Raw genomic sequence first — 27,399 nt, 5'->3', positions numbered from 1 at the left:
ACTTATAAACTTTCAATATTCAAAGTTTGAAGATAAGATAAAATAGGCCTAACGTAACATTAAAGAAATTTTCAATATATATTTTCAATAATATTATTTAACTATTTTTGCATTAAAAATATGCAGGGTACATTTTTATCAAACCAAAAGTGTTTATTAGGTTATCGATTAGTTTTATAGCGGGAATTTTGAACGGCAATGTCGACCGCAATGGACGAAACAAGTGCTAGGCCTACACATCAATCAAATGAAGAAATCCAAAAGTAAAAGATATCTAACATGTGATTTAAGATTTTTTTCAGCATCAAGTTCTTATTTGATTTGCTTATTCAAAGATAGCCTAGTTAATGGTGTTTTTATTGTTCCAGGTTGTAATTTTGGTGATATCAATCCACCATGTATTAATTGGTATTTTTTATTGTGTATTGATGTGTAGAGGGATGGTATAATTTTGTATCTTTGGCTTGAACCAGAGACATAAATAAATGTTATTTATCATGTTTATGTCTCTGCTTGAACGACTGATTATAGTAAAAAAAAATCATGTGCCTATGGTTTCGACCACTGAAATACTCCAAAATACTTGATCAAAGAGTAAGAAGAAAAAGAGATTGTGACGAGTCCCATGTGCCTAGCCATAAAATAGAACATTAAAAAAGCTGAATCTACATGTATATAATTATATAGACTCTTCACTTTGAAGAGTCAGTGGTGGACTCGCTTTTTAAATTTTTAAATAAAACTAATAATTTATTTGTTCTGCCATCTGAATTTCATTACAAATTTGTCTTATATATATTCCCCCACTCTCCTCTCCTGCAGAGAGATTATCAACTCCTACAAGCCTACAAACAAACACATACCATATTTTCGGGGCATATGTCGATGCGATGCATATATCGACATATAGGCCGAATTGTACTATACACTTAAAGTCTTTCCCAAGATATTTATGCAGCACATTTGGACGATTTATAATAAAAATTCACATACCTGTGAAAGAAGTGCAATTGAAATAGTTGAAAGGGATTATTTCCAAGATAATTTCATTGACACATTATCATCTTTCACTCGGAAAAATTCACAGGAACGAAAATGGATTCCTTAGGGAGATTTATAATGGGGAATGTTTACACTTTTCTCCATTCGGAATACACTCGGAATACATCACACAATTTTTCAACGTTATCATCCGGGCTTGCTGCAATACAAAATCCCCGTAGACATCACATTTTTTAGCATTGTATTGAAACCTGTTAAGCTAACAGGGGCGTTTTGACTGAGAAATCTTGGAAATTTTTCATACTTTTGAATGAACATCATTTGAACCATGAGGTATTTATAAATATCAAGCAATTAAGGCAAATGTGAATCCAGGATATCTTGGGACAGAGTATAGATAACATTGACAAGTCACTGTTTGATAATCAAAGCCCGCATAGTTTTTAATTATTTTACACTAAAGCAGGTGACTTTTCTTTTTTCAACATATTGGTTGCTCATTGAAGCAGTTTCAACTTTGTTCTCATATCTAAACTTGATCCGCTCATGATAATCTCAGCACCCTCCTGACGCGAAAGTGATGGGCAGCTTTGAAACCAAGAGTTTTCTGTCAAAATAAATTGAATTTGGATACAAAATCTTTAAATTAACTTTGGCTAGGGGATTGCTTACTTGTTGATAAACATTTATATATTTTATAACCAACAATTACATTATTCTTTATATTCTCTAGGTTCATAGATATGGCAGAAAACCACAGGTTTTTTGAGGATGTAGAAGACATCGATGGGAAAGAGTTGCGTGCCAAGTTATCCCAACTAAACCAGGTTAATTTGTACCACTTTTAATTTATAAATCTAAAATGAAATATCACTTTAATATATAGTTTTATTGGGATGAACATTTGACACCTTTAATATGAAATCAAATGTAAATAACCGGTTATGGTGAATTTAAATTCAGTTCTTAAAAAAATGGTGTTTTAAATTTGTGTTTTCAAATTTGTGTTGTTGGGGTTTTTTTCAGGAAAAGATACAGATCAAGAAAGCATTTTCAGTGCAAACAATTTCAAAGGATATGTTTTTTAAATACTTGTGCCAGGACATTCAGAGCTGGCCAACCCAGAAAGAATCAGGTGAACTACAAATAAACCTATAAAAAAAATTGTGTGTTTAGGGTAACACTGATAAAAAAATTAGGTTAGGTAGGTAGGGATTTTTTTTTATTTTACCATATTTTTTTTTCTGCATGAATCCTAAGAAGTTTGTTTGACTCATATTTAAAAACGGATTTCTTAATAGAAATAATATAAAATTCACAATCAGATAAAAACAGACATCAAAAAATGGTAGGATCGGGGCATTTTTGTAGGTTAGGTCGGGTTACCCTAAACACACAACTTCTTTTTTTTTTAGGCCTTATTAAGAATTGTTGTTTTTAATATATATACAGATACAGTCAGGTACATGTACAGTTTGCAATAAGTATATGCTAAGAAATACATGACAAAACTTGGGTGGGCAGTATGTTAATATTAAGGATTTGTCCCCTAACTCCATATATAGATATAGTCAGATGTCATTTTTCTCTACATATGTGTATCCATTTTATCTTTATTCATCCTTGTATTGCTGGTAAATATGCATTGTCAAAAACTCCCAGTCTCCCTTGGTCAACAGTCGGGTTTGCATACTCTTTAAGTATATATTAGGATGGTTTTTGATCAGATATTATACTGGGTCAGGAAAAATTGTAAAATATCTTTAAATAATAAATAAATTGAATTTTTTATTTTTTTTTTAAATTTGCTTTTTAATGGTAATTTTTTTTTATTTACATGTGTACCATAACAATTACCTGTATAAAATAACACATGAACATGTGTTATGAAATGTGAGTTTTCAATCAAACAAGTTAATAAATAGGAAGAGAAAACTAATTTGTTTTTGGTAATACTGACTGTTTTTATAATTGTGTATATTAGAGGACCAACAAATGCAGGAGGTTACTCAGCGCCTTAAGAACTGTAAAGAGTCCATAGACCAAGAGAAGACAACTGCTGAAGAACTCGCAGCCTGTGCAGAGGAGAGTGAGTGAACACTTCTTTTTAAAATACTTGAAATGTTTTATGAATGATGACATATCAGAATAAAAAAAATTGAGAAATACCCTTCATGAGCCTAGTGGTACATGTTATATAAAACTTACAATTTATTATTTGCTTTAATTTCATTGTGAATATTTCAAGTGTTGATATTCTTTTGTGATAAGGTAAGATTATACATGTACAATGTATATTGTCAAAGATGAAATCACTTTTCATGTACCAGTATTTAAGTAATTTGAGTACACAGGAGTTATCTTTCTTTATACTGTGACAAATCTCCAATTTCTTTGATTTATACCCATAAACACTGGACACATTTAAAAAAAATTCAAATCATGTACATGTACAATGGAAATCAAATTTATCACTGTTTTTGGCATTTAAAAAAGCACGTACAGTATGGTATATACCTTAACATGCACTGTATATATATTTATATAAGATGATGAGTGTATATTAGTGAATATTGAAGTCTCTGACTTGTGCCATAAGCAAATGCAAAGCATATTATATAATATGAATTGTTAGGAGGCTTTTACAGTCACTCTTTTTATTAGCTCACCGAGACAAAGTCAAGGAGAGCTTATGCTATACCCTCGGCGTCGGCGTCGGCGGTGGCGTCGGCGTCGGCGTCGGCGTCCGGACCTGGTTAAAGTTTTTGTTGCAGGTCCTGTATCTAAGCTATTACTTGTCATGTCTTCACCAAACTTGCATGGATGATGCATCTGGACCTACTTATGGACTTGAAAGACTTGGATGCTGAATCTGGGTCCTAAATTTCAGATGCTGGAGGAGGTTAAGGTTGTTGGACCAGGTTAAAGTTTTTGTTGCAGGTGCCCTTTGATAGCAATATCTTAGTTACTGCTGGTCCGTACTTCACCAAACTTGCATGGATGGCGTGTCTTATGATACTGATGCACCAGACAGGTTTGAGTGCTGAATCTGAGCTATAGGTTTCGGATGCTGGAGGAGGTTAAGGTTTTTGGAGCAGGTTAAAGTTTTTGTTGCAGGTGCCCATTGATAGCAATATCTAAGTTACTACTGGTCCTAACTTCACAAAACTTGCATGGATGGCGTGTCTTATGATACTGATGCACCAGACAGGTTTGAATGCTGAATATGAGCAATAGGTTTCGGATGCTGGAAGAGGTTAAGGTTTTTAGAGCTGGTTAAAGTTTTTGTTGCAGGTGCCCTCTGATGATTATATCTTAGTTACTACTGGTCCTAACTTCACCAAACTTGTATGGATGGTGCGTCTTATGATACTGATGCACCTGATAAGCTTGAATGCTGAATCTGAGCAATAGGATTGGGATGCTGGAGGAGGTTAAGGTTTTAAGAGCTGGTTAAATAAAGTTTTTGAAACAGGTGCCCTCTGATGATGATATCTTAGTTATTACTTGTCCTTACTTCACCAGACTTCCATGGATGATGTGTCTTATGATACTGATGCACCTGACAGGCTTGAATGCTGAGTGTGAGCCATAGGTTTCGGATGCTGGATAAAGTTTAAGTTTTTTGGAACAGGTCACATGTTTAATAGATGATAGTACTATTTCAAACTTGCATAGTTGATTTAACTGTAATATGAATGAATCGCAGAGGTAGCTTCAGATGCAGAGCTTGATCTCCATTATCAAGGATGCTAAAAAATTAATCTTAGTTATTACAGGTCCTAACTTCACCAAACTTGAATGGATGGTGTGTCTTATGATACAGATGCACCTGACAGGCATGGATGCTGAATCTGAGCCATAGGTTGCGGATGCTGGAGGAAGTAAAGGTTTTAATTGCTAGTGCCCTCTGATGAAGATATCTTAGTTATTACTGGTCCAAACTTCACCAAACTTGCATGGATGATGCGTCTTATGATACCAATGCACCTGATGGCCTTGAATGCTGAATCTGAGTCATAGGTTTCGGATGCTGGATGAGGTTTAGTTTTTTGGAACAGGTCACATGTTTTATAGATGAAAGCTTGCATAGTTGATTTAACTTTTTTATAAATTAAACGCAGAGGTTGCTTCAGATGCAGAGCCTGATCTCCATTATCAAGGATGCTAAAGAAATCTCCTACCTCACTCAAACCAGATCGATAGATAGATGTGTTTGTTGATAAATGTTATCACATGATTCCTATGATATAGTATTGTATGATATGAAACAATATTGTTTGATATGATACAATATGATATCATATGTTGTATTATAAAAAGTTATACGATACAATATGATATTGTATCAATTTTTAGCTCACCTGAGCTGAAAGCTCAAGTGAGCTATTCTGATCACATTTTGTCTGTCGTCCGTCTGTCTGTCTGTCCGTCCGTCCGTCTGTCCGTCTGTCTGTCTGTCCGTCTGTCCGTCTGTCTGTAAACTTTTCACATTTTCAACATCTTCTCAAGAACCACTGGGCCAATTTCAACCAAACTTGGCACAAAGCATCCTTAGCCTAAGGGGATTTACATTTGTGAAAATTAAGGATCACGCCCTTTTGCAAAGGGAGATAATTAGGAGTTTATGAAAATTTTCGAGAAATTTTCAAAAATCTTCTTCTCATGAACCATAAGACCAGGAAAGCTGAAACTTGTGTAGAAGCATCCTCAGGTAGTGTAGATTCTAATTTGTGAAAATCATGACCCCCGGGGGTAGGGTGGGGCCACAATGGGGGGTCGAAGTTTTACATAGGAATATACAGAGTAAATCTTTGAAAATCTTTTTCTCATGAACCATAAGACCAGGAAAGCTGAAACTTGTGTGGAAGCATCCTCAGGTAGTGTAGATTCTAATTTGTGAAAATCATGACGCCCGAGGGTAGGGTGGGGCCATAATGGGGGGTCGAAATTTAACAGAGGAATATATAGAGTAAATCTTTAAAAATCTTCTTCTCATGAACCATAAGACCAGGAAAGCTGAAACTTGTGTGGAAGCATCCTCAGGTAGTGTAGATTCTAATTTGTGAAAATTATGACCCCCGGGGTAGGATGGGGCCACAATGGGGGGTCGAAGTTTAACATAGGAATATACAGAGTAAATCTTTGAAAATCTTCTTCTCATGAACCATAAGACCAGGAAAGCTGAAACTTGTGTGGAAGCATCCTCAGGTAGTGTAGATTCTAATTTGTGAAAATCATGACCCCCGAGGGTAGGGTGGGGCCACAATTGGGGGTCGAAATTTAAAATAGGAATATATAGAGTAAATCTTTAAAAATCTTCTTCTCATGAACCATAAGACCAGGAAAGCTGAAACTTGTGTGGAAGCATCCTCAGGTAGTGTAGATTCTAATTTGTGAAAATCATGACCCCCGGGGTAGGATGGGGCCACAATGGGGGGTCGAAGTTTAACATAGGAATATACAGAGTAAATCTTAAAAAATCTTCTTCTCATGAACCATAAGACCAGGAAAGCTGAAACTTGTGTGGAAGCATCCTCAGGTAGTGTAGATTCTAATTTGTGAAAATCATGACCCCCGAGGGTAGGGTGGGGCCACAATTGGGGGTCGAAATTTAAAATAGGAATATATAGAGTAAATCTTTAAAAATCTTTTTCTCAGAAACTAATCAGCCAGTAAAGCTGAAACTTGTGTGGAAGCATCCTCAGGTAGTGTAGATTCAAAGTTGTGAAAATCATGACCCCCGGGGGTAGGGTGGGGCCACAATGGGGTGTCGAAGTTTTACATAGGAATATATAAAGTAAATCTTTAAAAATCTTCTTCTCAGAAACTAATCAGCCAGTAAAGCTGACACTTGTGTGGAAGCATCATCAGGTAGTGTAGATTCATAGTTGTGAAAATCATGATCCCCAGGGGTAGGGTGGGGCCACAATGGGTAGGGGGGTCAAAGTTTAACAAAGGAATATATAGAGTAAATCTTTAAAAATCTTCTTCTCAGAAACTAATCAGCCAGATGATTCTTTATAATTGTTAAGACTTTGGCCCCAGGACAATTCTTAGGCCTCACAAGAAGGTTCAGAGTTTATGTACGTTTATATCCCATATATAAACAATTGTTAAGGATCTTTTTGAGAACTGCAATACTCAACATATGATATGACTATAAAATCATCCTGTTAGAGAAGGGACTAATGATTGTAAACATAAGAATATCCAGGGGAAAAATGGATTTTATTTATACAGGATCAACATGTATTATTGTATATTGTCCAGATAGTTTGTATTATGACTCCATTAAGCTGATTTTATCATACCTATTGTTCCTCAGGTGAGCGATGTGGCCCATGGGCCTCTTGTTTTGATATGATATGATATTGTATCATGATATTGTTATGTATAGTATTGTATATTATGATACAATATTGTATAATATTATATTGTATTTTTAATTTATTATTTTATCAAATGATACAATTACATAAGATATTGCAAAATATTATATTGTATCCTATGATACAATATTGTATATTCTATTATATTGTATCATATAATGATATTGGTTTCAGTAATATAGAATTATATCACATGAAATTGTATTAAATGATATTGTAATATAATATTGTATTGTATCATACAATATTGTATGATATGATATTGGTTTATATGATATATTATCATATCACATGAAATTGTATTATATGATATTGTTATTTATACAATATAATATCATGTTTCAATGTTATGATGTATTATGTAATATGATATTGTAATATAATACTATTTTGTATTATATTTTATGATATTGTATTATGTGATCAAATACAATAAGGTATAACATAATACAATGTCATATCATACGTTACAATATCATATCTCATTATTGTTTATTACGGTATTTTATTGTATTATATGATATATATTATAAATATGACATGATGCAATATTTAATTTTATATCATTGAATTGATTAACATATGAACATATGATTATCATAAAAAAAATTATCAGATGATATACAATATTTTGTCAAAACAGAATCCATGAATATCCAAGATCATAAAGTATGATTTTCATATAAAATGATAAAGGTGGTCTTATGAAGGTGATGTCTCATAAGGGTGATGCTCCGTCTCGGTGAGCTTAGTAATCTATGATTACCTATGTTTTAGGTTATGAAATGTTGAAGACAAAGATTTCAGAACTAAAGGAGATTGTTTTAAAGAGAGAGCAAAAGGTATTTCTGTTTTCATCATTTGAATATATTGATGTACTTCCATATTTTACATATGATTTAAAACAATATTTCTAATCAAATATGAAAATTAAACTGTTAACTTTAAGGTGGTATGGGACATACCGGTATGTCGATGTTAATGTAGATTAAAGTACTATATAATTGAAAAATTTTCACTGGTTTAGAATTTTCAAATTTTACAATATTTAACCAAAAAATAGCTTTTAAAAATATTTGAAAAGGTAAAAATTGTAAAACCCCCAGAGGGATTCGAACTCATGACTTACAGGTTCGTAGTAAACCCTCTAACCCACTGCGCTACGGAGTTAGGTGACCATTTTTTGAAAGAAACTACTTATATTATTACACCTTATTTTATTGTTTACTTCGATAAACAATCCGTCACAACATGAAAGTGTCCCATACCACCTTAATGATTCTATCCTTGCTACAGAATTTTTAGCTATATTATTCTGTCTCAATATTTTGGTACAAAGGAGAAACAGATAATGTTTCCATAACATTTGATCCTCTAGACAGAACAAATTAAAATACCTGCAAGTTTTCATTTTACATGTACTTAAGACCCTTTGAAAAGATTTTGGTAGATGTAATTTTCACTTGATATTTGTTGCCAATTTTGGCACCCATATTATTTTGAATGGGGTCCTTGTAAAAATGTGAATGTCTTATATTCCCTATATTTTAAAAGCTTAGCATCAGCTAAATAGAGTTTATGTTTCAGAAAAAAGAGTTGGAAGAACTTAAGAAAAAAGCCAATGTAGCCAATGTATCTATCCCGACAAATCTGAAAGAAGCTATTCAAAGTCAGGTAAAATTCTCTCTCTCTCTCTCTCTCTCTCTCTCTCTCTCTCTCTCTCTCTCTCTCTCAGATAAAAACATAAATTTTCTAAAAATGAACATATTTACATGTAATTGTATATTTACAGGTAAATTTTATTATCAAAGATCTCACGAAAAAAAAATATGATTTGAAATATTAGTACAGCATGATATTGTAAACTAATCTTATCCTGCAGAGAGAAGCAACTGAAAGAGTTGAATCAGAAACAGCAAAACACCAAGTCTCTCTCACTGAGGCCAAAACTAATCAGCACAGACTGCACGTAAAACTAGCAGCTGTCAAAGACAAGCTGAACGAGCGGGAACAAAGCAAGCAGAAGTCTCAAACCATCACAGCGAAAAGAGCCGCAGTTCTGAAGGAAAAAATCAAAGAGTGAGGATGTCTTGAAATATTAACTTTTTCTGCATTTTTTGGGTGTACAGTATTTTTGAGCTTAGAAGTGCTAATATCAATGATTTTGTACAATATGTATAGTTGGTCATATCAAACTGCAGACTTTCGGAAATATGATTAATGGTATATGTAAATGTATATCATTGTTTTGTTGTTTTAACCAGTAAGTTAGCCTTGCTGTTAAACCTTTTACTTTCCTAGTTTTTGCATTTGCTCACCATACTTGCAACGGATGTCCAATGTGGAAAAAAAAACCCCACATATCAGGGACTGTATTTATCACGGAAGGGAAGCAGATTATACAAACATAACAAACAAATGTACTGGTTTTTGCAGTCTAATTTATATTAAGGAACTATAAAAAAAAATTATTCACTGTAAAGTACAAAGGAATTTAAATGTTATCATTTATAAAATCATATATGGGTTTGTCTTTTTTTTTTTTATCTATCAAACCAAATTTTACAGGAATACTGAGCTGTTGAATTATATCAAAACTTTATCCGGACTCCGGGAACTTCCTGTTGAGGATCCAGATTCAATCCGACTGGAATTTATACCTGAAGGAGAAGAGGATGCCAGTCTTAATCTCACAATGCATTTTGCTGTTGATCTCAGTGGCAGAGTACATCTTACAGGAGCTGAGGTACATTGTTAATTATAATTCACTTGTAGAGTCCAATAAGAGAAAGAAAGAAAGAAAGAGAGATAGAATAAATGAATGAATAAATGAATGTATTGATAAATGCAAATGTATCATAATGTAATACACATAGTACATCTTTTGAAACCAAAGAATTTTTTTTACAAATTTTTATTTTAGGTTCAAACTTTTAACACTAATAGGTTTTATGTAAGCCAATTAAATCATTTTTTTTAAATTACAAGTTATAGTCATTGGTTATACATGTATTAAAGTAGAAACTTTTTCTGAATTTAGAACATTGTATGCATGTATTATAGGGGCATGGTCACAATTTTGGGCAAAAATTTTTTTTACGATTTTAATGGTTACAATGCTTCAGTAATGCATTTTTAATAGGTAAGTAAATTTTGAGTGTCATTTGTTGAGTTATAGGTGAGTTACAGAGCTTGCAATTCTTTGCTATGTAAACAAAGCTTTTGTTTACATTTTGAATGCCGAAGTAAAAATTCCAATTTTTTTACCTAAATATGAATATGTTAACATTATAGAAATTGTTCATTTATGCTAAAAATGAATAAAAAGATAGACAAATCAGCTTGAAAAGATTTTTTCCTATGTAAAAACAGGGCACAAGCCTTGTTTACATGACAAAGAATTCTGAGCTCCTTATCTTGCTTATAACTTAACAACTGACTCTCAAATTTCAGTTAATCATTAGAAATGCATTTCTACAGCATTGTTAATAATAAAAACAGAAAAACAAAATTTGACCAAAATTGTGACCATGCCCCTTTAAGCATTTAAAATGAATGCACTTTTTCTTGATTAACGAATGTTCAATTTTATAAAATTTTGTTTATGGTCTATCCCATTCAAAAAGTTCATCAACTTAAGATTTAAAAACATTTGGATTGAATTACATTGCTCGTGTTGTATGTTTTTTTTTAGTGCTTATAATAGTTTGTTTGCTATTATAATAAAACACTACTGTATTAATAGTGATGTTTTAAAGATTCTTATTTTATTTGTATATTATCAATAACATGATGCATATATAAATCTTGTGATGAAGTCTAAAAATCACAAATTAAAAGGTACCGTTACACTGAATATCTATTCAATTCATATTAGCACATACACTGTTCCAATTTTGTTTATTTACAAATTGTACAGGTGTGAAAGAAACACAGTTATTGGATTATCATCAATTAAATAATTACCATATCCGATTTCATTAGACCTGTACATTTATTAAGAAATATTCAATAGAATTTTCATATTTGATGTTACCTACCTATGTATAGGTAAATATTGAGTCACTACCCATGGATGACCTCATTAGGACAGCTGTGGAGAAGAATGACCCAGTTTTGTTGATCTGCAACCTGAGGGAGAGATGGGCCTCGTATCAACCAATCGTATCCGAGATCAAAAAACTCTCAGAAAGGTACCTCATTTACGAATTTAAACAAGCTTTAATATTAAATGATAATTGACAAAAAATTCTAGAATACAAGTCTCTTTTTGGAAAAAATAATCTTAGATTATCAACTCTGTAATAGAATTTATGGGATATAAAGATTTAAATTATTTTTTTTAAGACATGCAGTTGACTGGATTCAAGAAGAAGGTGTTGTGAGGGTCCTTTTGGGGAAACGAGGGACTGTAATTTGTACCCTCTCTGTACCTAAGACCTACCCCCAGGAAGGTAGTGTGTCCCTTGTCAGTGTCCATGGAGGCTACGGAGATGACAATATAATGGATGTTGATGTAAGTCTGAGCCAACAATTTTGGCATCAAGTAACTAGTTTGGAATTGAAAATTTTCATCTCAAATCCTGCCCTAATTTCTTCTTTGGTCACAGTATAAAAAAGGAAATTGCAATACAAGAGTTTATTTACTTCTACATTCATAACATCTTCTAAGAAACATGAAAAGATTAGCAAGCAGAGGATGTCCAATCCATTATATATACATAATTTTAATCTTTTGACTGCACTCTGGAAAAATCATTTTTTCGTAACCGCTAATTTAATATATACATGTATGTACTAGGACTCTATGTAATTCTACTTGTACATGTATCTATTTTTGAAATTCAATATGAAAGATCCTATATTTGGATAATTTTATGCAATAATGGATTTTGTATACAGAACAAAATCAAATCAATTTTTAGCTTTTTTTTTTTTCTTTTTTTTTCATTTTTGGGTTATAGGAACCAGCTGCAGAGAAGAAATCACTGCAACAGTGGGTGGACTATTTAGAGGAAAAGTATGCAAAATCTTGAACTGTTAAAAAAGAAATCATTATTGTGGTACCGGCACATTAATTTCCTGTATTGTGTAATATTAATTAGTAAAATATTGTGGAAATAAAATTTGAAAAAACTACATATAGGAAATTATTTTTATATGCCAATTTATGGAACTGATTCATTAAGTCAGAATGCATGTTTAGGGGTCCTTAACACCCCTTAGATTAGTTTCTCCGATCAGCAGCAACTGATTTGATCTTAATATATGCACTCTGCATTTGGGGATAATCAGTAGTTTAACAAAATCTGACAGCTAGAACAATACAATTTCCATGTTGCAATACTGTAGTTTCCTCATTTTAATATATTTATTGAACACCACTCGTTGAGATGATTCTATGTGAAATTGAATGTTCATTGATATAAGAAACATAAAAAAAGCCTTATTGGTAAGGCTATTGTCCAAGAATTCACGCATCCTTGAAATTGTAAATTGTACTTTACTTGTAATTAATATTTCCCCTTAATTATAAATTCGAACCACACTAACTATACCAAGTACTGTGATTTCATTAATATTCAAGGGTATCAATTTTCGTGGGTAAAGTGAAAATCACAGTTTCAAGGAGATACATAAATTCGTGGCCAATAACCCTATCAATACAAAATATTAGTGGAAATTGCAGTTCAATGAATATATAACTTCAAAGATAAACTTAACAACGAAATCAACGAAAATTGGTATTCAACGAATATTGATGAAACCACAGTACCGGTATATACTTTTGTGATAAAATGAGTCACATGGTGTAGAATACCGGAAACATGATTGAGATGGCAATACAGTACTTTAGGATTAGCAACAATTTCTTTGGTTAATGATTTTCTTTTATTATAAAAATCTATGACCTTTGACATACCGTAGTCATATACAGTACACATATTATATTTAGTAGGTTTGATATTTGGCGGAAAATGATTGTGCAACAACTTAGCATGAGTTTTATTCAGCTCATTTCTAAATGTACCTATGTATTTATTTAATTACATTTTTGACATTTGGCGATGTACGTGACTTAGCTGCATTACGCCCAAAAACGTATTACAGCCAAATGTAATAGTTGTTTAAGTACTGTCCATAACAACTACTAAAACACACTGTATATAAGGAAATATTCGCCCCCGTTTTATTTTTGCCCTCGTTGTCAGTGGGCAAATTTAAGGTAATATTCAATGTAAAATGAAGGGATATTGAACAATTTTGAATCATTTTAAACTAGTTTAATATGTATTGCTAGATCTATAACAATGAAAGTCAAATGAACCAATTTCACATGACTGACAACATATAAGAAGCCAGTCATTTTGAACCTTAAAATTTTTTAAAGAGTTATCTCCCCTTGATGAAAAAAAGAAAATTGTAATTTCGTCAAAATATCTGCGCTAAATGATTGGTAAATTTTATTTCATATTTTAATAGAGAGAAAATTTATGCATGTATTAACCCAGAGAGTTTTACGAATTTGAAGTTACTTTTTACAATATCTTAACAAAACATACGTTGCCTATAGACTTCAATGCAAAATTCAAGGTGTAATTAGTTGGACCATAATCAAAATTTTGAAAATTCCTTTGGTGGAGTATTTTTTTTTAAGAACACCTTCAAAATGATATCATGATTAAGAATATTAGACCACTCATTAATTATTCATTGTTACAAAATGTGGTCGTTATACATCAAATACCTTAAAGAGGTTCGCTCCTTAGGTATTAGGTAGCCATTTTGGGTCACCTCTAGTCTGAAAATTCTGCATCACATATTAATTCTAGTAGTATATTTATATTTTAAACTTTAAACAAATAAACTATATTGAATAAAATCATTTTAAAAAAATTACATGTACATATTTACAGAGTTTAGGAAGGGACTATATTTTGTGGCAAAAGGTTTTCAAGAAGGAAATGCAAAATTAGCTTCCTAATTTTCAGCGCAGACCAAACTTCTAGATAGTTTGCGTATTACCATATATTCATGATGTTCTAAAAAACATATTTAAACAATATTTTGATATTTCTATCGATATATTTTGGCATAGTTAGCTTATATTTCATAGAAATTAAGAAAAAATTAACTCCAATTTTGGCCTTAAGTTAGCTTTTTTCATGTTATATCTCAATTTCTTTTTTTGATGTGACCCCTACTTGTTTTACTTTCAAATGAGGCATTAAATGTATGTTTATTTGTATGCAAAGTTTTGGAAAGATGACATTACTATAATTTTTAGCTCACTGAAACGAAGTCGGGGAGCTTATGCTATACCCCCAGCGTCGGCATCGGCGTCCGGACCTGGTTCAAGTTTTTGTTGCAGGTCTTGTATTTAAGTTATTACTTGTCCTATCTTCACCAAACTTGCATGGATGATGCATTTGGACCTACTTATGGACTTGAAAGACTTGGATGCTGAATCTGAATACAGAATTTCAGATGCTGGAGGAGGTTAAGGTTTTTGGAGCAGGTTAAAGTTTTTGGAGCAGGTGCCCTTTGATGAATATATCTTGGTTATCACTGATCCTAGCATCACTTAACTTGCATGGATGGTGGGTCTTAAGATACTGATGCACCAGACAGGCTTAAATGCTGAATCTGAGCCATAGGTTTTGGATGCTTGAGGTTAAAGTTTTAAGAGCTGGTTAAAGTTTTTGGAGCAGGTGCCCTTTGATGAATATATCTTGGTTATCACTGATCCTAGCATCACTTAACTTGCATGGATGGTGGGTCTTAAGATACTGATGCACCAGACAGGCTTAAATGCTGAATCTGAGCCATAGGTTTTGGATGCTTGAGGTTAAAGTTTTACTTAAGAGCTGGTTAAAGTTTTTGGAGCAGGTGCCCTCTGATGATTATATCATAGTAACTACCAGTCCTAACTTCACTAAACTAGCATGGATGGTATCTTATGATACTGATGCACCAGACAGGATTGAATGCTGAATCTGAGCCATAGGTTTCGGATGCTGGAGGAGGTTAATGTTTAAAGACCTGGTTAAAGTTTTTTGATCAGGTGCCCTCTGATGAATAGATCATAGTTATTACTGGTCCTTACATCACCAAACTTGCATGGATGATGTGTCTTATGATATTGATGCTCCTGACAGGCTTGAATGCTCAATCTGAGCCATAGGTTTCGGATGCTGGATGAGGTTTAGTTTTTTGGAACGGGTCGCATATTTTATAGATAGTTGATTTAACTATAATATAAATGATTCGTAGAGGTAGCTTCAGATGCAGAACCTGATCATCATTATCAAGGATGCTAAAAAAATCCACTACCTCACTCAAACCTGATTGATAGATGTGTTTGCTGTTAAATGATATAACATGATTCCTATGATATAGTATGTATGATATGATATACTATTGTTTAATATGAAACAATATTATATAATATGTTATATTGTTAAAAATTATATTATACGATATGATATTGTATCAATTTATTTGATATTTTATGATACGATATTGTTTCATGATATTGTTAATTATGTATAGCATTGTATATTATGATACAATGTTTTATAATGATATTGTATCATTAATATATTATTCTATCATATGATACTGTTACATATGATATTGCAATATATAATATTGAATCATATGATATGTTATTGTATATATGATATATTATTATATCACATGAAATGTATTATATGATATTGCTATATGTAATATTGTATCAGATGATACAATATTTGTAATATGATATTGTATTATATATTATTTGACTTTATCACATGATATTGTATCATATGACATGATACAATGTTGTATCAAATTATGTTGTATCATATGATACAGTATCATACAATACAATATCATACTATATTATACAATAAGATATCATGATGTACAACATTGTGATGTATTAATTATGTGATATGATATTGTATCATATAATACAATATTGTATCATATGTTATGTATTATGATATTTGATTATGTTATCAAATACAATTAATTTAAAACACCATACAATGTCATATCATGTGTTACAGTATCATATCTCGTCATTTGTTTATTACAGTATTTTATGATATATATTGCAAGCATGATAGGATGCAATATTGTAATTTTATATTATTGTACTGATAAACATTGTATCTTATTATACCGTATGAAATGAACATATGATTATCATAAAAAATTTTAACAGATGATGCATGATATTTTGTCAAAACAGTATCCATGAATATCCAAGATCATAACGTTTGATTTTCATATGATATGATAAAGGTGGTCTGATACTCGTCTTGGTGAGGTTTGTAATATGTGATATGTTTTTTATTTGCATTATAATTTGATTACTCCAAAATTTTGCAACATTTGTTGTTGTGTTCATTATGTACTGGCCTTTGAAGCCACCAGTAAAGCAAAAGTTTTTAAACTTATAGATTTTACTTTTATAGTCACTACATGTGTTCAACTTCATACTGTATTAAAATCATAGCTTAATAATAGTCCAAACTATTAATATTTGTTTGATTTCTTCAAATTATCAATTTCTATGTCAAATTTTAGCAAAAATTTCAGAAAAATTATCATTTCTGTTTGGGGCCCTATATTTCCAAAAAATGGCATGTGACATGGGTCACAAATAAAATAAATGAACATTTTAGGTCCCCATCTTTATATCCAAGTGGTTTTCAGATGATTGATATTACCGGTACTACTCGGTATTATTTCAGGTGCCAACCTCCTTAAGAATGATTTGTATCAATTTAATCATGCAGGCACTGATCTTGAAAAAATTTTTAAAGATAGTTATTTCTCAAACCTAATAATAATTATTATATAGTAGAGGAAATTATCTACAGTGTACCTGTAAATGAAATGGTTTAAAGGTTGATCGCTTTTGAATTCATCATATTAATATCATTAATATTTGGAAGAACCAACACAAATTTTTATAATGAAGGTTTATTCAATTCATACATTCATAATAATAAATAAATTATTAATCACATTTTACAAATCACAAATATAATGCATTCTCTTGCATGCCTGTTACAAATAATGAAGTTGAACATTACACAAAAAATAATATTATGACGGTACCCCTAAAATGCCAATTACTGGGTATATGTCAAATCTCTTTATTTTTTAATTGCAACTTTGTTCAGCAATAACAGGATCAATATCTTACTGTTCTTGTATGATAATGTACATGTTAGACACAGTCAATGTGTAAATTAATCATGATATGTATACATGTATCACTGTGATTAAAAATTCATCACAGAAAAAAAAGATAAATTAGATTCTTGGTAAATAAAACATGGTATACACGTACTATGTACATGTTCATGAATAATCATTTGCCTGTTCATATACCGTGGAATCATGGAATCATTAAAATTCGTGGGGGGGGGGGGGGGGGGGGGGGCAATTTTCGTGGATTGCTTAAAATTTACAGGTAATATGTAATTTCGTGTAATCTCTTATACCTACAAAAAGAATTATGACATTATAACTCTTATTTTTTTTTATTCGTGGAGGATGGTTATTCGTGAACGAGAGGCATACCCACGAAAAATGAGCAATTTTCGTGGATTGCTTAAAATTTACATGTAATATGTAATTTCGTGTAATCTCTTATACCTACAAAAAGAATTATGACATTATAACTCTTATTTTTTTTTATTCGTGGAGGATGGTTATTCGTGAACGAGAGGCATACCCACGAAAAATGAGCTGCCACAAAATCCAATGATTCCACAGTATTAGCTTGCCAGCAAACCATTGCATTCATTATTTATCAATAAATTAGTACCGTTTTATAAAACACAGTTCATAATTCATTTATATTTAACACATGTATGTACAATTTGGGCATTTCCATTTATAGAATTTTACAAAGATCTTTAAAAAACCTTTGATATATGTTTATAAAAATATTAATTTCCTTTGAACTCACAAATACTGTATATTAACAATAAAGAATCCAGCAGTATTATTTTACTGTAACAATCATGTACATGGAGAGAGAGGGAGGAGAGAGACAGTGCAAGGGAAAGGGAATTTAAATTCAATCATTTTCCAACTGACTCTTGATCACTGTGACATTCTATTCTTTACAAGGCAACTGTGAAACATATTTAATGAAATTTGCATAGATATTAAAAACAGTAATGAAAAATGTGGGGGAAAAAACCCCAAAACATGAATGTTATATACACGTATGCATGTTTTGGGTGATAGGATTTCCCAAACCCTTTTATCAATATAAATGGCTAGTATGCATGTATTTCTTAAAAATGCAGAGATTTCCTGAATCATATTATATTTTACTGCTGTAAACAGAAATTTTTTATCATCTCACAGATTGAGGGTTGATCCCTTTATGACCAATGGTTAATTATATTTTCTTACTTTACTGTACGCATGAATAAGACCAAAAAAACATCCCCATGACCAATATATCCATTACAACAGAAAAATAAGCAAAAATGCTTATTCAAAATGTGTTTTCTTGTACATTGACTTACATGTATAAACAGAAAATGAACTTGAAATTAAGGTCACTTATACAAAATTTTATGTACTAACTACTTAAAGAAAACTTTAACGTCTAAAGGATGAAAGTTTGTGTCGTCAATTTTCTGTCGAAACATCTGTGTGTGTTGCCAGGCAACTTCTCCTTTCCCTCCACTTAACATGGCCGTAAGAGTCATTTCATCTTCTCCAGAGAGCTCGCTGTAGGTCTTCACTTCTGGGTCTCCTAAAAGTAAAAATTACAGACTGAGGTAACGAAAAGGTCATTTTCATTTGCACATTATCTCCCCTTAATGCATTCTCAGTAATTGGTAATTAAAGAAATCAGAATACATATTCCCCATTATATAATATAGAATATATGATAAGAATTAAGAAATAAAGTATGAGTTTTCGTGAATGTTGCAGAATAACCTCCATGATCGAAAAATGTTTAGAAATATAAAAGCCGAGGCTTTTATATTTCAAAGAATATTTTGAGACCAAGGAGGTTATATCCTGCAACATTCACGAAAACAAGAACTTTATTTCTATTCTACTAACAGCCCAGTATTTCTACAGATCGTTTCTCGTATAGAGAGACAATCTATTTCATTTTTACGGCTGTTCTGTGTAACCCCAACGATTTTGTTAGTAATGTTTACATGATGTATCGATCAAAGGAATCACATGCAGATGACAGACTTTTTCTTTGGATTTTTAATACACTTAACTTATTTATAAAATATCTTTTAATCATAATTCTAATATTTTAAGGGCAATTTAATACGATTATTACTACTACACATATTTATTTTATGTAAAAACATGCAGTGAAAATGTGGTAGGGAGAGCCTAGGAACAGCCGCATTGATCTCTTAATAATAAACATTTGAGACAATACACATCGTTTTGACTGGAACTAACACCTGAAATTGACATGGTTTTAAAACTTTTTATGGTTTGAAGTTGTACTTTCATGATCAGTGCCAGTTAAATACTGTAGAAACATATATTTTCGTTGGGTCAAAATTTCGTTGTTTTTAAACCAAACAAGATTTCGTTGGCATTTAATTTCGTCACATCGTAATCTTTTTGTATTCATTATTACCAGGGTTAAAAATTCGTCATGGATTTAATTTCGTTGATTTATATTGCCAACGAAAATAACGAAATTAAATCCTCAACGAATATTTCTGCTTCTACAGTAGGTATTTCTGATCTGATAATTTACTGATGACGTTCGTCACGGTTCGTGGTATATTGGAGAATAATGTCCGCCGCATTTCTTTGATCTCAGCAATAACTGTACAGTAGTAGAATATTAGATGATAATATAATGTGTGTTTTGCAGATAAAATTTTTGTTAGATTTTTTTTTTTCAAACTGTATTATTCTTACAAAAGTAATATATGTATAAACATGTGCCATAAAACACTGGCATAAATTCAAAAAGGCGGCAGTCGTAACAATTATGGCAGAATAAAAGCATTGTTTTTATTCAAACCTCATCATTGTCTGTTCTATTTTTAGTATTTTATAGGTACATCTCTTAATTAGTTAAATTGATATTATTGAAATGACTATATGTTGATAAGATAATGATATTGATTCAATCTAGGTTAATCACACTGGAGTTTTAAAACCTTAAAAAATTTTAATAGTTCACCAACTGTAAGGAAAATGTGCATTTGTCAAGTTTTGATAAGAACTGCAGCTCGTATCATAGTCTTATCGATAATTAGCAATTCTAACTGTCTTAACATTTCCAGAATGATGGCTGCAACTCTACATCATTAATTGCCTACTGTGGTTTCATCAATATTCGTTCAATACCAATTTTTGTGGATTTCGTTGTTAAGTTGTTCCCGGAAATTAAATGTTAATTGAAGTGCAATTTATATTAACATTTTGTATTGATAGGGTAATTGGTCACGAATTTACGTATCCTTGAAATTGTGAATTTCAGTTTATCCACTAAAATTAATTCCCCTGAATATTAATGAAACCACAGTATTGTTTTTGTCCGGCGTTCTCACCTGTCAACATTGCACACTGGTTTTTGCTGCACAAACGCCATGATATGACTCCATTCTCGAAAGTTTGACTTGATGTACAAATCTCTATTTTGTCAATTTCCATACCTAAATATAACTAATAACCATTAGTTATTTTTATTTTAATTTATTATCATATACAGTTGAACTTCGATATCTCGAACACCGATATCTTGAATACAATGGATATGTCGAAGTGATTTGTAAGTTCCAACCACTTACTTTTTTAGCATTTTACCCTTGATATCTCCAATACCTGGGTATCTCGAAGTTTTTAAACAGTCCCATCTAGTTCGAGATAACGAAGTTTGACTGTATGTTAAAAATCTATAATAGAACAAAACATAAATACCTTGGGTTCCATACATTATGCATGCACATTTACAGATCAATAAGCCCAAGTCAAATACATTTTGGCAAATACATATGAAACAAAATGACCCATAAATACTTCAGGCGAACCTCGTGATCTCAAACTAGACTGGACTGAGAGGAAATTAAAAATTGATAATATCTTAGGATTTGCCTCACCTGAAAAGTCAAACTTCCAGGAAATTTCTGCGGAAGAAGAGCCCTCAGTCCTGGCAAGATAAGCCATCTTCCAATCCCTCTCTTCCTTCCGAAATACATTTTGCTGCTTGTTCACACAGGAGGAAAATGGCTTGATCACCTCGCTGTTCTTCGACACCCTGATGTATTCATCCTTGGCACAGCTGTACTTTACATGAAAAACTTTCGACTTCCGTTCTTCTTCTGTGAGTTTAAATACAAAGGGTTCTGCACTGGTTGGAGCCTGGGATGAACCTATTTCACCTCGAGCCATCCGCCAAGCCAAGGAACCAGTTGTTCTACCTGTGTTGGATAAATGAATGAAAAAAAAAATTGAAATGATATACTCCTGGCACTTGTTATTAAATAGATAGTTATCAAATTGTTCGGTGTTAAAATTCCGAAAATTTGATGTACCGACACAGGTATTGTATAAATACATGTACGGTACATATACTACCAAGGAAATACAATACTTAATACTTGTATAAACCTGGTTTTCTTCATTGCCAATTCCTTATAACTGTAGGTATTTCAATATAAAATATTTCCCAAAGTTCAAAGGTAATACCTTGTAAGCTATTTTCTTGTATAAGTATTTCTACACTAAACTTTGTGGTATTTACATTACATGTATTTTGAAATTCTATACTTTTGCATTAACATAAGCATGTTTCTTTGAAAAAAAAAATCAAGCTCACCTGATAAATTTTGGCCATCACTAGATTTAGGGGTCATGAACTCTACCAACTCTATTAGTAGCCTCCTTTTCATCTCCTCATTTCTTTCTGGAGAATTACTCGGCTCCTTAGCTTTCCAGAGCCTGTGAACCACTTGCACTAACCAAGACTCCCTGCATTCATTTCTTCTACCAAGCATTTCTGCATGTTTTGCAGAATACCTCCAAGAAACATCTTGAACTTCGTCCTTGGAGAAAGCCAGAACATAGGTCAGTTTTTTGCCCCATCCCGCCTCATATAGAAGAGGTTTATCACAGACATTTTCACATGGATCACAGTGCAGCCATCTTTTTTGAATTTCCGAGTACACCTCAGTCCAAACATGGTCGGTCCAGTCCAACACATACCTGGCCTCGAAGCCCACAGCCCGACAACACAGAGTGAAGCAATTGGCCCATTCCCCACACCGGCCGCACCGGGTTTCAAGGAGTTTTTCAGGGTGATTGTATCTGGGAAATCTGACGAACCTTTGGCATCTGTTGCATTTATAGTTCTCCACTCTGTTGGCCTGCCATCGGATTTCGTCTGGAGTTGGCTCTGCCATTCCAACACTCTGAGTCTCTCCACCACAGTTATCACACTTTGGTGCATCCACCCAGCTAAAGAAAGAGTTTTTGAACCATGCTAATAATTCCAACAGCATGAGGTCTCTGAAGTCTATGCTTGTCACTGCTGCCTTTTCAGCTTTCTTGATTTCCTCTAACTTTCTATGAGCTTCCTTTTTCAAGGTTTCTACTGGGATTATAGCTCTTGCTTTCTTTTGAAGTGTTGGATCTTCATACATCAAAACATGGACAAGACTATTCTGTATTTTGCTAAAGAACCTTCTTTCCATTTGCTAAAGGAAAAAAATACGACATTTAGACATAGAGAAATTTATGGCTTTAACCCATCAATGCACCAATCAAACACATCTCTACATTTTTATATCTCTCTGGATTATTAAGAGGGCTGAATGGTCATGGCCATTTTTAGACAATATGAATCTCATTAAAAAGAAGAGCTCTATATAAAGATATAGAAAAATTTCAAATTTTAAAGTTAAAATAAATGAAATGTTTATTTACTTAGTAATAGTTTACAGTTATACAAATCATTTTGAAAATATGAGGTGGATCTGATGGTTCATTTGTTGATCATCCAGCCTCCTTAACTTGACTATGAGGTCATGCTTAATCAAAAATCTCACTTTTATTTTTCCGACAGTTATGACCAATACAAAATTTAATGAAAATTTTGGCATTCATAATTTTATATACTCTCACATTAATTTGAAACAAATCATCAAGAATCTCATCTCAATATTGAATACTTGCATAAAATTAGGAAATTTATGGTACGATATCTCACTAATTATAATTAGAATTTAAAATACCTAGAACAAAGATTCTTACATTAATTTCCTGCTGAGATTTATCCTGTAGAGGATTAGGTGGCATCCTGGTGGTAGCAGGTACTTGAGGTGGTGCCCTGGTGGTGGAAGGTGTTTGAGATGGTGCCCCAGTGGTGGCAGGTGCTTGAGGAGGTGCCCTGATGGTGACTGGTGGAGTTGGAGTCTGTGATGCTTGTTCTCCATTTACTTTCCCCATCGTCTCAACATATTCATTTAAATCCTTTCGAATCTGTCTTATGATTTCAAGGGAAGTGTTTGGTGGTAATGTCAGGAATTCCCCATCCTGAAATGAGCCAAAGTAAAACTTTACCAAAACTGCTTTGAATAAAGCATCCTCAATTAAGACTCCCATCTATATGTTATTAATCAATGTGAACTTACCAGGTATTTGACAATTAATTATTGTATAGAAAGCCCAGTATGCTACATACATTGTTGTACCAGGTAATCAAGATTCATCACTATTTTCAATTAAGGTACATCTTGTATATTTATTAATTGGCAGTTTGAGGCCTCTCTAGCAATCCCCCCACCCCCTTTTTAAAAAATAGAAATTTAAATTAAAGAAAATAGATGAGAGTTATTTTTTTATATATTGTAATCAAACCGAAAGCAAGGTAGATTGATAAAACTACTGTTACTATGTAAATGTACTTCAAATTATTAAATGTACCATAACAAATTAACAATTTAAATCAAAACTGGAAGTCCCTTAAGCTTTTTGTTCTAGCAATATCATTTTCAACTGTATACAGAATGAACTTTATCTCGATCAAATTTTGTCACATCATGTACAAAACAGAACATTATAAGATTTTTAAATAACACACTTGAACTCTACTCAAATTTTGTAATATACTTCCCTGATTTTATCAATTAAAATGAAAGCAAACTTGATGCAGAAAAGTATCTTTTTAAATGCTTCCTTCCTATTATCAAGATTTTCTATCTTGAATTTCTATTATGATAAATATATCGAGTCTTTTAACCCTTGGATTTCTAAGAAATCCATTCTCATGCTAAAAGAAGTGTGGGGAAGGAAATTCCAAGTGTCCTGACTATGGAGTTTTAACTGCATGGTGAAAACAAACCAACATAAAGATTGAAAGTTTATTATTATTTTTATATTGTTACAATCATAGTTTCTATAGCCTCCCAGTCCAGACTGTATCTTGGTACTAGGGCCTAGGTCATAAAAAATTGAAAAAAAAAGAAGTTTAGTTTTGTTATAAACTTTATCAGATTATATTTAAAGAACAGAAACACATAGAGTAATTAAAGTATAATTAAGAAGATTAGGAATAAACTAGAAAGTTCAGAATGCCATTACAGCACGTTAATTCAAAGAACAAAAATTTTTCAAAATGATTTCAAGTTTTATTTATTTTGTAAAGGTTTTTAAATGATTGATAGTTCATAAACTCAGTATACCTCCTATTGCATGCGTCAAAATCATTACTGTGCAGCTCAGCTCAGATTTATCAACTTTATGAGCATGATGATAGTAAATGAAACATCATTCAACTGTGGTAAGGGCTTGTTACGATGATTGAGAGATTATTCTAGCAGTAATTATTAAGAAAAAAAACTTCTTAAGTTTCATGACTTGTCCTGTAATTAAATGTATACTAGCTACTGTGGAATCATTAGATTTAATGGTGGCTCAATTTTTGTGGAATCTGTGTGTACCTTTCATCCACAAATTCATCTCCTCCACGAATTAATAAATTAGGGTTATAAAATCATATTTCCTTCTGTAGGTATAAGAGAATACACAAAATTATGTCCCCACGAACCTGTAAAATTTAGGCAATCCACGAGAATTGGCCCCCACGAATTTTAATGATTCCTGTACAGTTAATGGTATTAGACTGCTGATGTCGATTTATAATATGTAAACAGTGTGGCCATTGGGCCGATTGCAGATTTTGGGGGTTTAAACAGAAACAGTGCAGTTTCATATTGTGTAAAAAAAAAAATAAAATTCATTTGAAAAGCACAAAGTAGAATCTACCAGCTCAGTCAATATTATGACATTCTTGTTTCATCTGTAAATTCAGAAAAAGTTGAAGAAAGGTACATGATTAGTTTTTATTTCTTCTTTCAATGCTTGTCAACTTCATTTAAGGAATGAATTCAATAGCTACCCAATTTACACAAATATAAAATGGGTTAAGGCAGTTTACACCTTATAAACCGGGAAGTGGGTTATAAAAAAGCGTAAACTGTTCCAACCCATTTTACGTAAGTATAAATTGGGTAGCTATTGAATTCATTCCTTGTGATTTATTTTTTTTGCTTTTAATTGTAGATTAAACAGTCGATCGTTTGACCTTTAAAATAACATTAAATTGTACAAAATTCAAACGAAACGTCAGGCAGATTGATACACTTTTGACATTTGTCTTACTGTGATGTTGGCAACATTCTTTATACGATATAAATTTAATCTTTTCAGCCAGTCAGAAACCATGTTAGAACCAGAATTAAATCATATCTTAATAAATTTAAATTTTTGAAATGTTATTGACCTTTAAAATAACATTAAATTGTACAAAATTCAAACGAAACGTCAGGCAGATTGATACACTTTTGACATTTTTGGCACAACGTTGCACGTGTTGTTATGACTATGACGTCGTTAACGTTATAACTTGTTTATTTGTACATTGAAACGTAACTGCTGTTTACTAGTGTCTACAGAGATCAAATTTTGGTAAGAAATTGTAATTATTTACTTACGTATATTGTTTGTTTAGATTATTAATCTATAGTACGTAAGCAAGTTTATTGAACAATAATTACATCTGTGAACCTTTATTTTTTATTTAAATACTTAAAAGGCGGTATTGTTTGTAATATTTGTTGCGTACATATAAAGGTGTGTGTGAGTGATTTGTAAAATTGTATTTGTATTTGATTCTTTCAGAGAATTGTCATGATACATCTGACATATGAATAAAACCAAGTGAAACAAAGCATACTCTTGAATTTAATGACAGACAGCAGATATTTCAGTTGGTAGAGCACCTGACAAGAGATTCAGGGGCTGGGTTCAAATTCTGATATGGTCTGTCATTATTTCACCCGTCCAATTACATTCGACGTCATGACGGACCCTTGCAACTAAAAGGTTGTAATTACTGCCAGTGGAAAAAACATGAAGAAATATCTTCGAGGGAGATCATTGTGATTCCCGTTACAATGACATGCATCCTTGCAAAATAATATATTCAAAGTTGATGTGTATAGCAGAGGAGTTACAAAATTTGTTTGCCAAAACGGTCTGGTCAGGTTTTTCATCATTTGTTAACAAAATATCAATAATTACTTCCAGATAATTCCATAAATTACCCGGACTGATAAATCAATTATTAAGTATTATTTTACCTCAACAAATCCCATCTCAAACAAGCACTCCAAAGCCCCAACAACCGGGAGTAATTTGGATTCTACTGTGGGATTTCCAAGTCGTATCTTCCGATATTTTGGTTCAGTCGGGTTATTGATAACATTATCTGCAAACTTTAGCAGTAGTTTAGCAGCATCCAAGAACTGTTCTTGCGAATTTTCCTCCACAAGTTGTTTGACAGTTGTAAATACAGAAGCCATCGTTTACCGGAAGTCGTTAGTGTTGACGTAGCAATTTTGATAGTTCGGTCATTATTTTATTTGGTTTCATTTTCGGAGAATAAAGTAAATCTATTCAAATCGACCTGTTTTAAAAAAAA

At 32.2% G+C, this 27,399-nt stretch overlaps 2 protein-coding genes across 4 annotated transcripts; one reads left to right on the top strand and one right to left on the bottom strand.

The window, feature by feature from the left end:
- The first annotated feature begins 124 nt into the window (after nt 1–124).
- On the top strand, nt 125–12,533 carry LOC105320607 (uncharacterized protein PF3D7_1120000). 2 transcript variants are annotated; one of them, XM_034470388.2, is made up of 12 exons: nt 125–263; nt 1,736–1,829; nt 2,029–2,137; nt 2,987–3,091; nt 8,172–8,236; nt 8,982–9,068; nt 9,277–9,473; nt 9,963–10,140; nt 10,318–10,347; nt 11,445–11,587; nt 11,742–11,910; nt 12,359–12,533. In XM_034470388.2, the coding sequence occupies exons 1-12, from the start codon at nt 199–201 to the stop codon at nt 12,428–12,430; spliced, it is 1,314 nt and encodes a 437-aa protein (XP_034326279.2). In that variant the 5' UTR covers nt 125–198; the 3' UTR covers nt 12,431–12,533. The 2 variants fall into 2 exon arrangements, with proteins under 2 accessions (XP_034326279.2, XP_034326280.2); XM_034470389.2 differs by lacking the exon at nt 10,318–10,347.
- Nucleotides 12,534–17,674: 5,141 nt separating this feature from the next.
- On the bottom strand, nt 17,675–27,317 carry LOC117680448 (peptide-N(4)-(N-acetyl-beta-glucosaminyl)asparagine amidase). 2 transcript variants are annotated; one of them, XM_034470366.2, is made up of 6 exons: nt 27,059–27,317; nt 23,670–23,951; nt 22,237–23,113; nt 21,518–21,838; nt 20,969–21,073; nt 17,675–19,176 (listed from the first exon to the last, which is right to left on the bottom strand). In XM_034470366.2, the coding sequence occupies exons 1-6, from the start codon at nt 27,278–27,280 to the stop codon at nt 19,004–19,006; spliced, it is 1,980 nt and encodes a 659-aa protein (XP_034326257.2). In that variant the 5' UTR covers nt 27,281–27,317; the 3' UTR covers nt 17,675–19,003. The 2 variants fall into 2 exon arrangements, with proteins under 2 accessions (XP_034326257.2, XP_034326258.2); XM_034470367.2 differs by lacking the exons at nt 17,675–19,176; nt 20,969–21,073 and adding an exon at nt 21,209–21,313.
- Nucleotides 27,318–27,399: the final 82 nt, after the last annotated feature.

Source organism: Magallana gigas, chromosome 6 (assembly GCF_963853765.1).
Source record: "Magallana gigas chromosome 6, xbMagGiga1.1, whole genome shotgun sequence".
In the NCBI taxonomy this organism is placed as follows: Eukaryota; Metazoa; Mollusca; class Bivalvia; order Ostreida; family Ostreidae; genus Magallana; species Magallana gigas.
The sequence above is the reverse complement of the archived record's forward strand: the minus strand, read 5'-3'. Positions and strand labels throughout refer to the sequence as shown.

Coding starts and splice junctions, on each gene's coding strand:
- LOC105320607 (XM_034470388.2), top strand. CDS start 199: ATGTCGACCGCAATGGACGAAACAAGTGCTAGGCCTACACATCAATCA. Junction 2,138..2,986: donor GCCAACCCAGAAAGAATCAG/GTGAACTACAAA, acceptor TGTGTATATTAG/AGGACCAACAAATGCAGGAG. Junction 8,237..8,981: donor TTTTAAAGAGAGAGCAAAAG/GTATTTCTGTTT, acceptor TTTATGTTTCAG/AAAAAAGAGTTGGAAGAACT.
- LOC117680448 (XM_034470366.2), bottom strand. CDS start 27,280: ATGGCTTCTGTATTTACAACTGTCAAACAACTTGTGGAGGAAAATTCG. Junction 23,952..27,058: donor TTGAGATGGGATTTGTTGAG/GTAAAATAATAC, acceptor GGCTCATTTCAG/GATGGGGAATTCCTGACATT. Junction 19,177..20,968: donor CCAGTGTGCAATGTTGACAG/GTGAGAACGCCG, acceptor TTTTACTTTTAG/GAGACCCAGAAGTGAAGACC.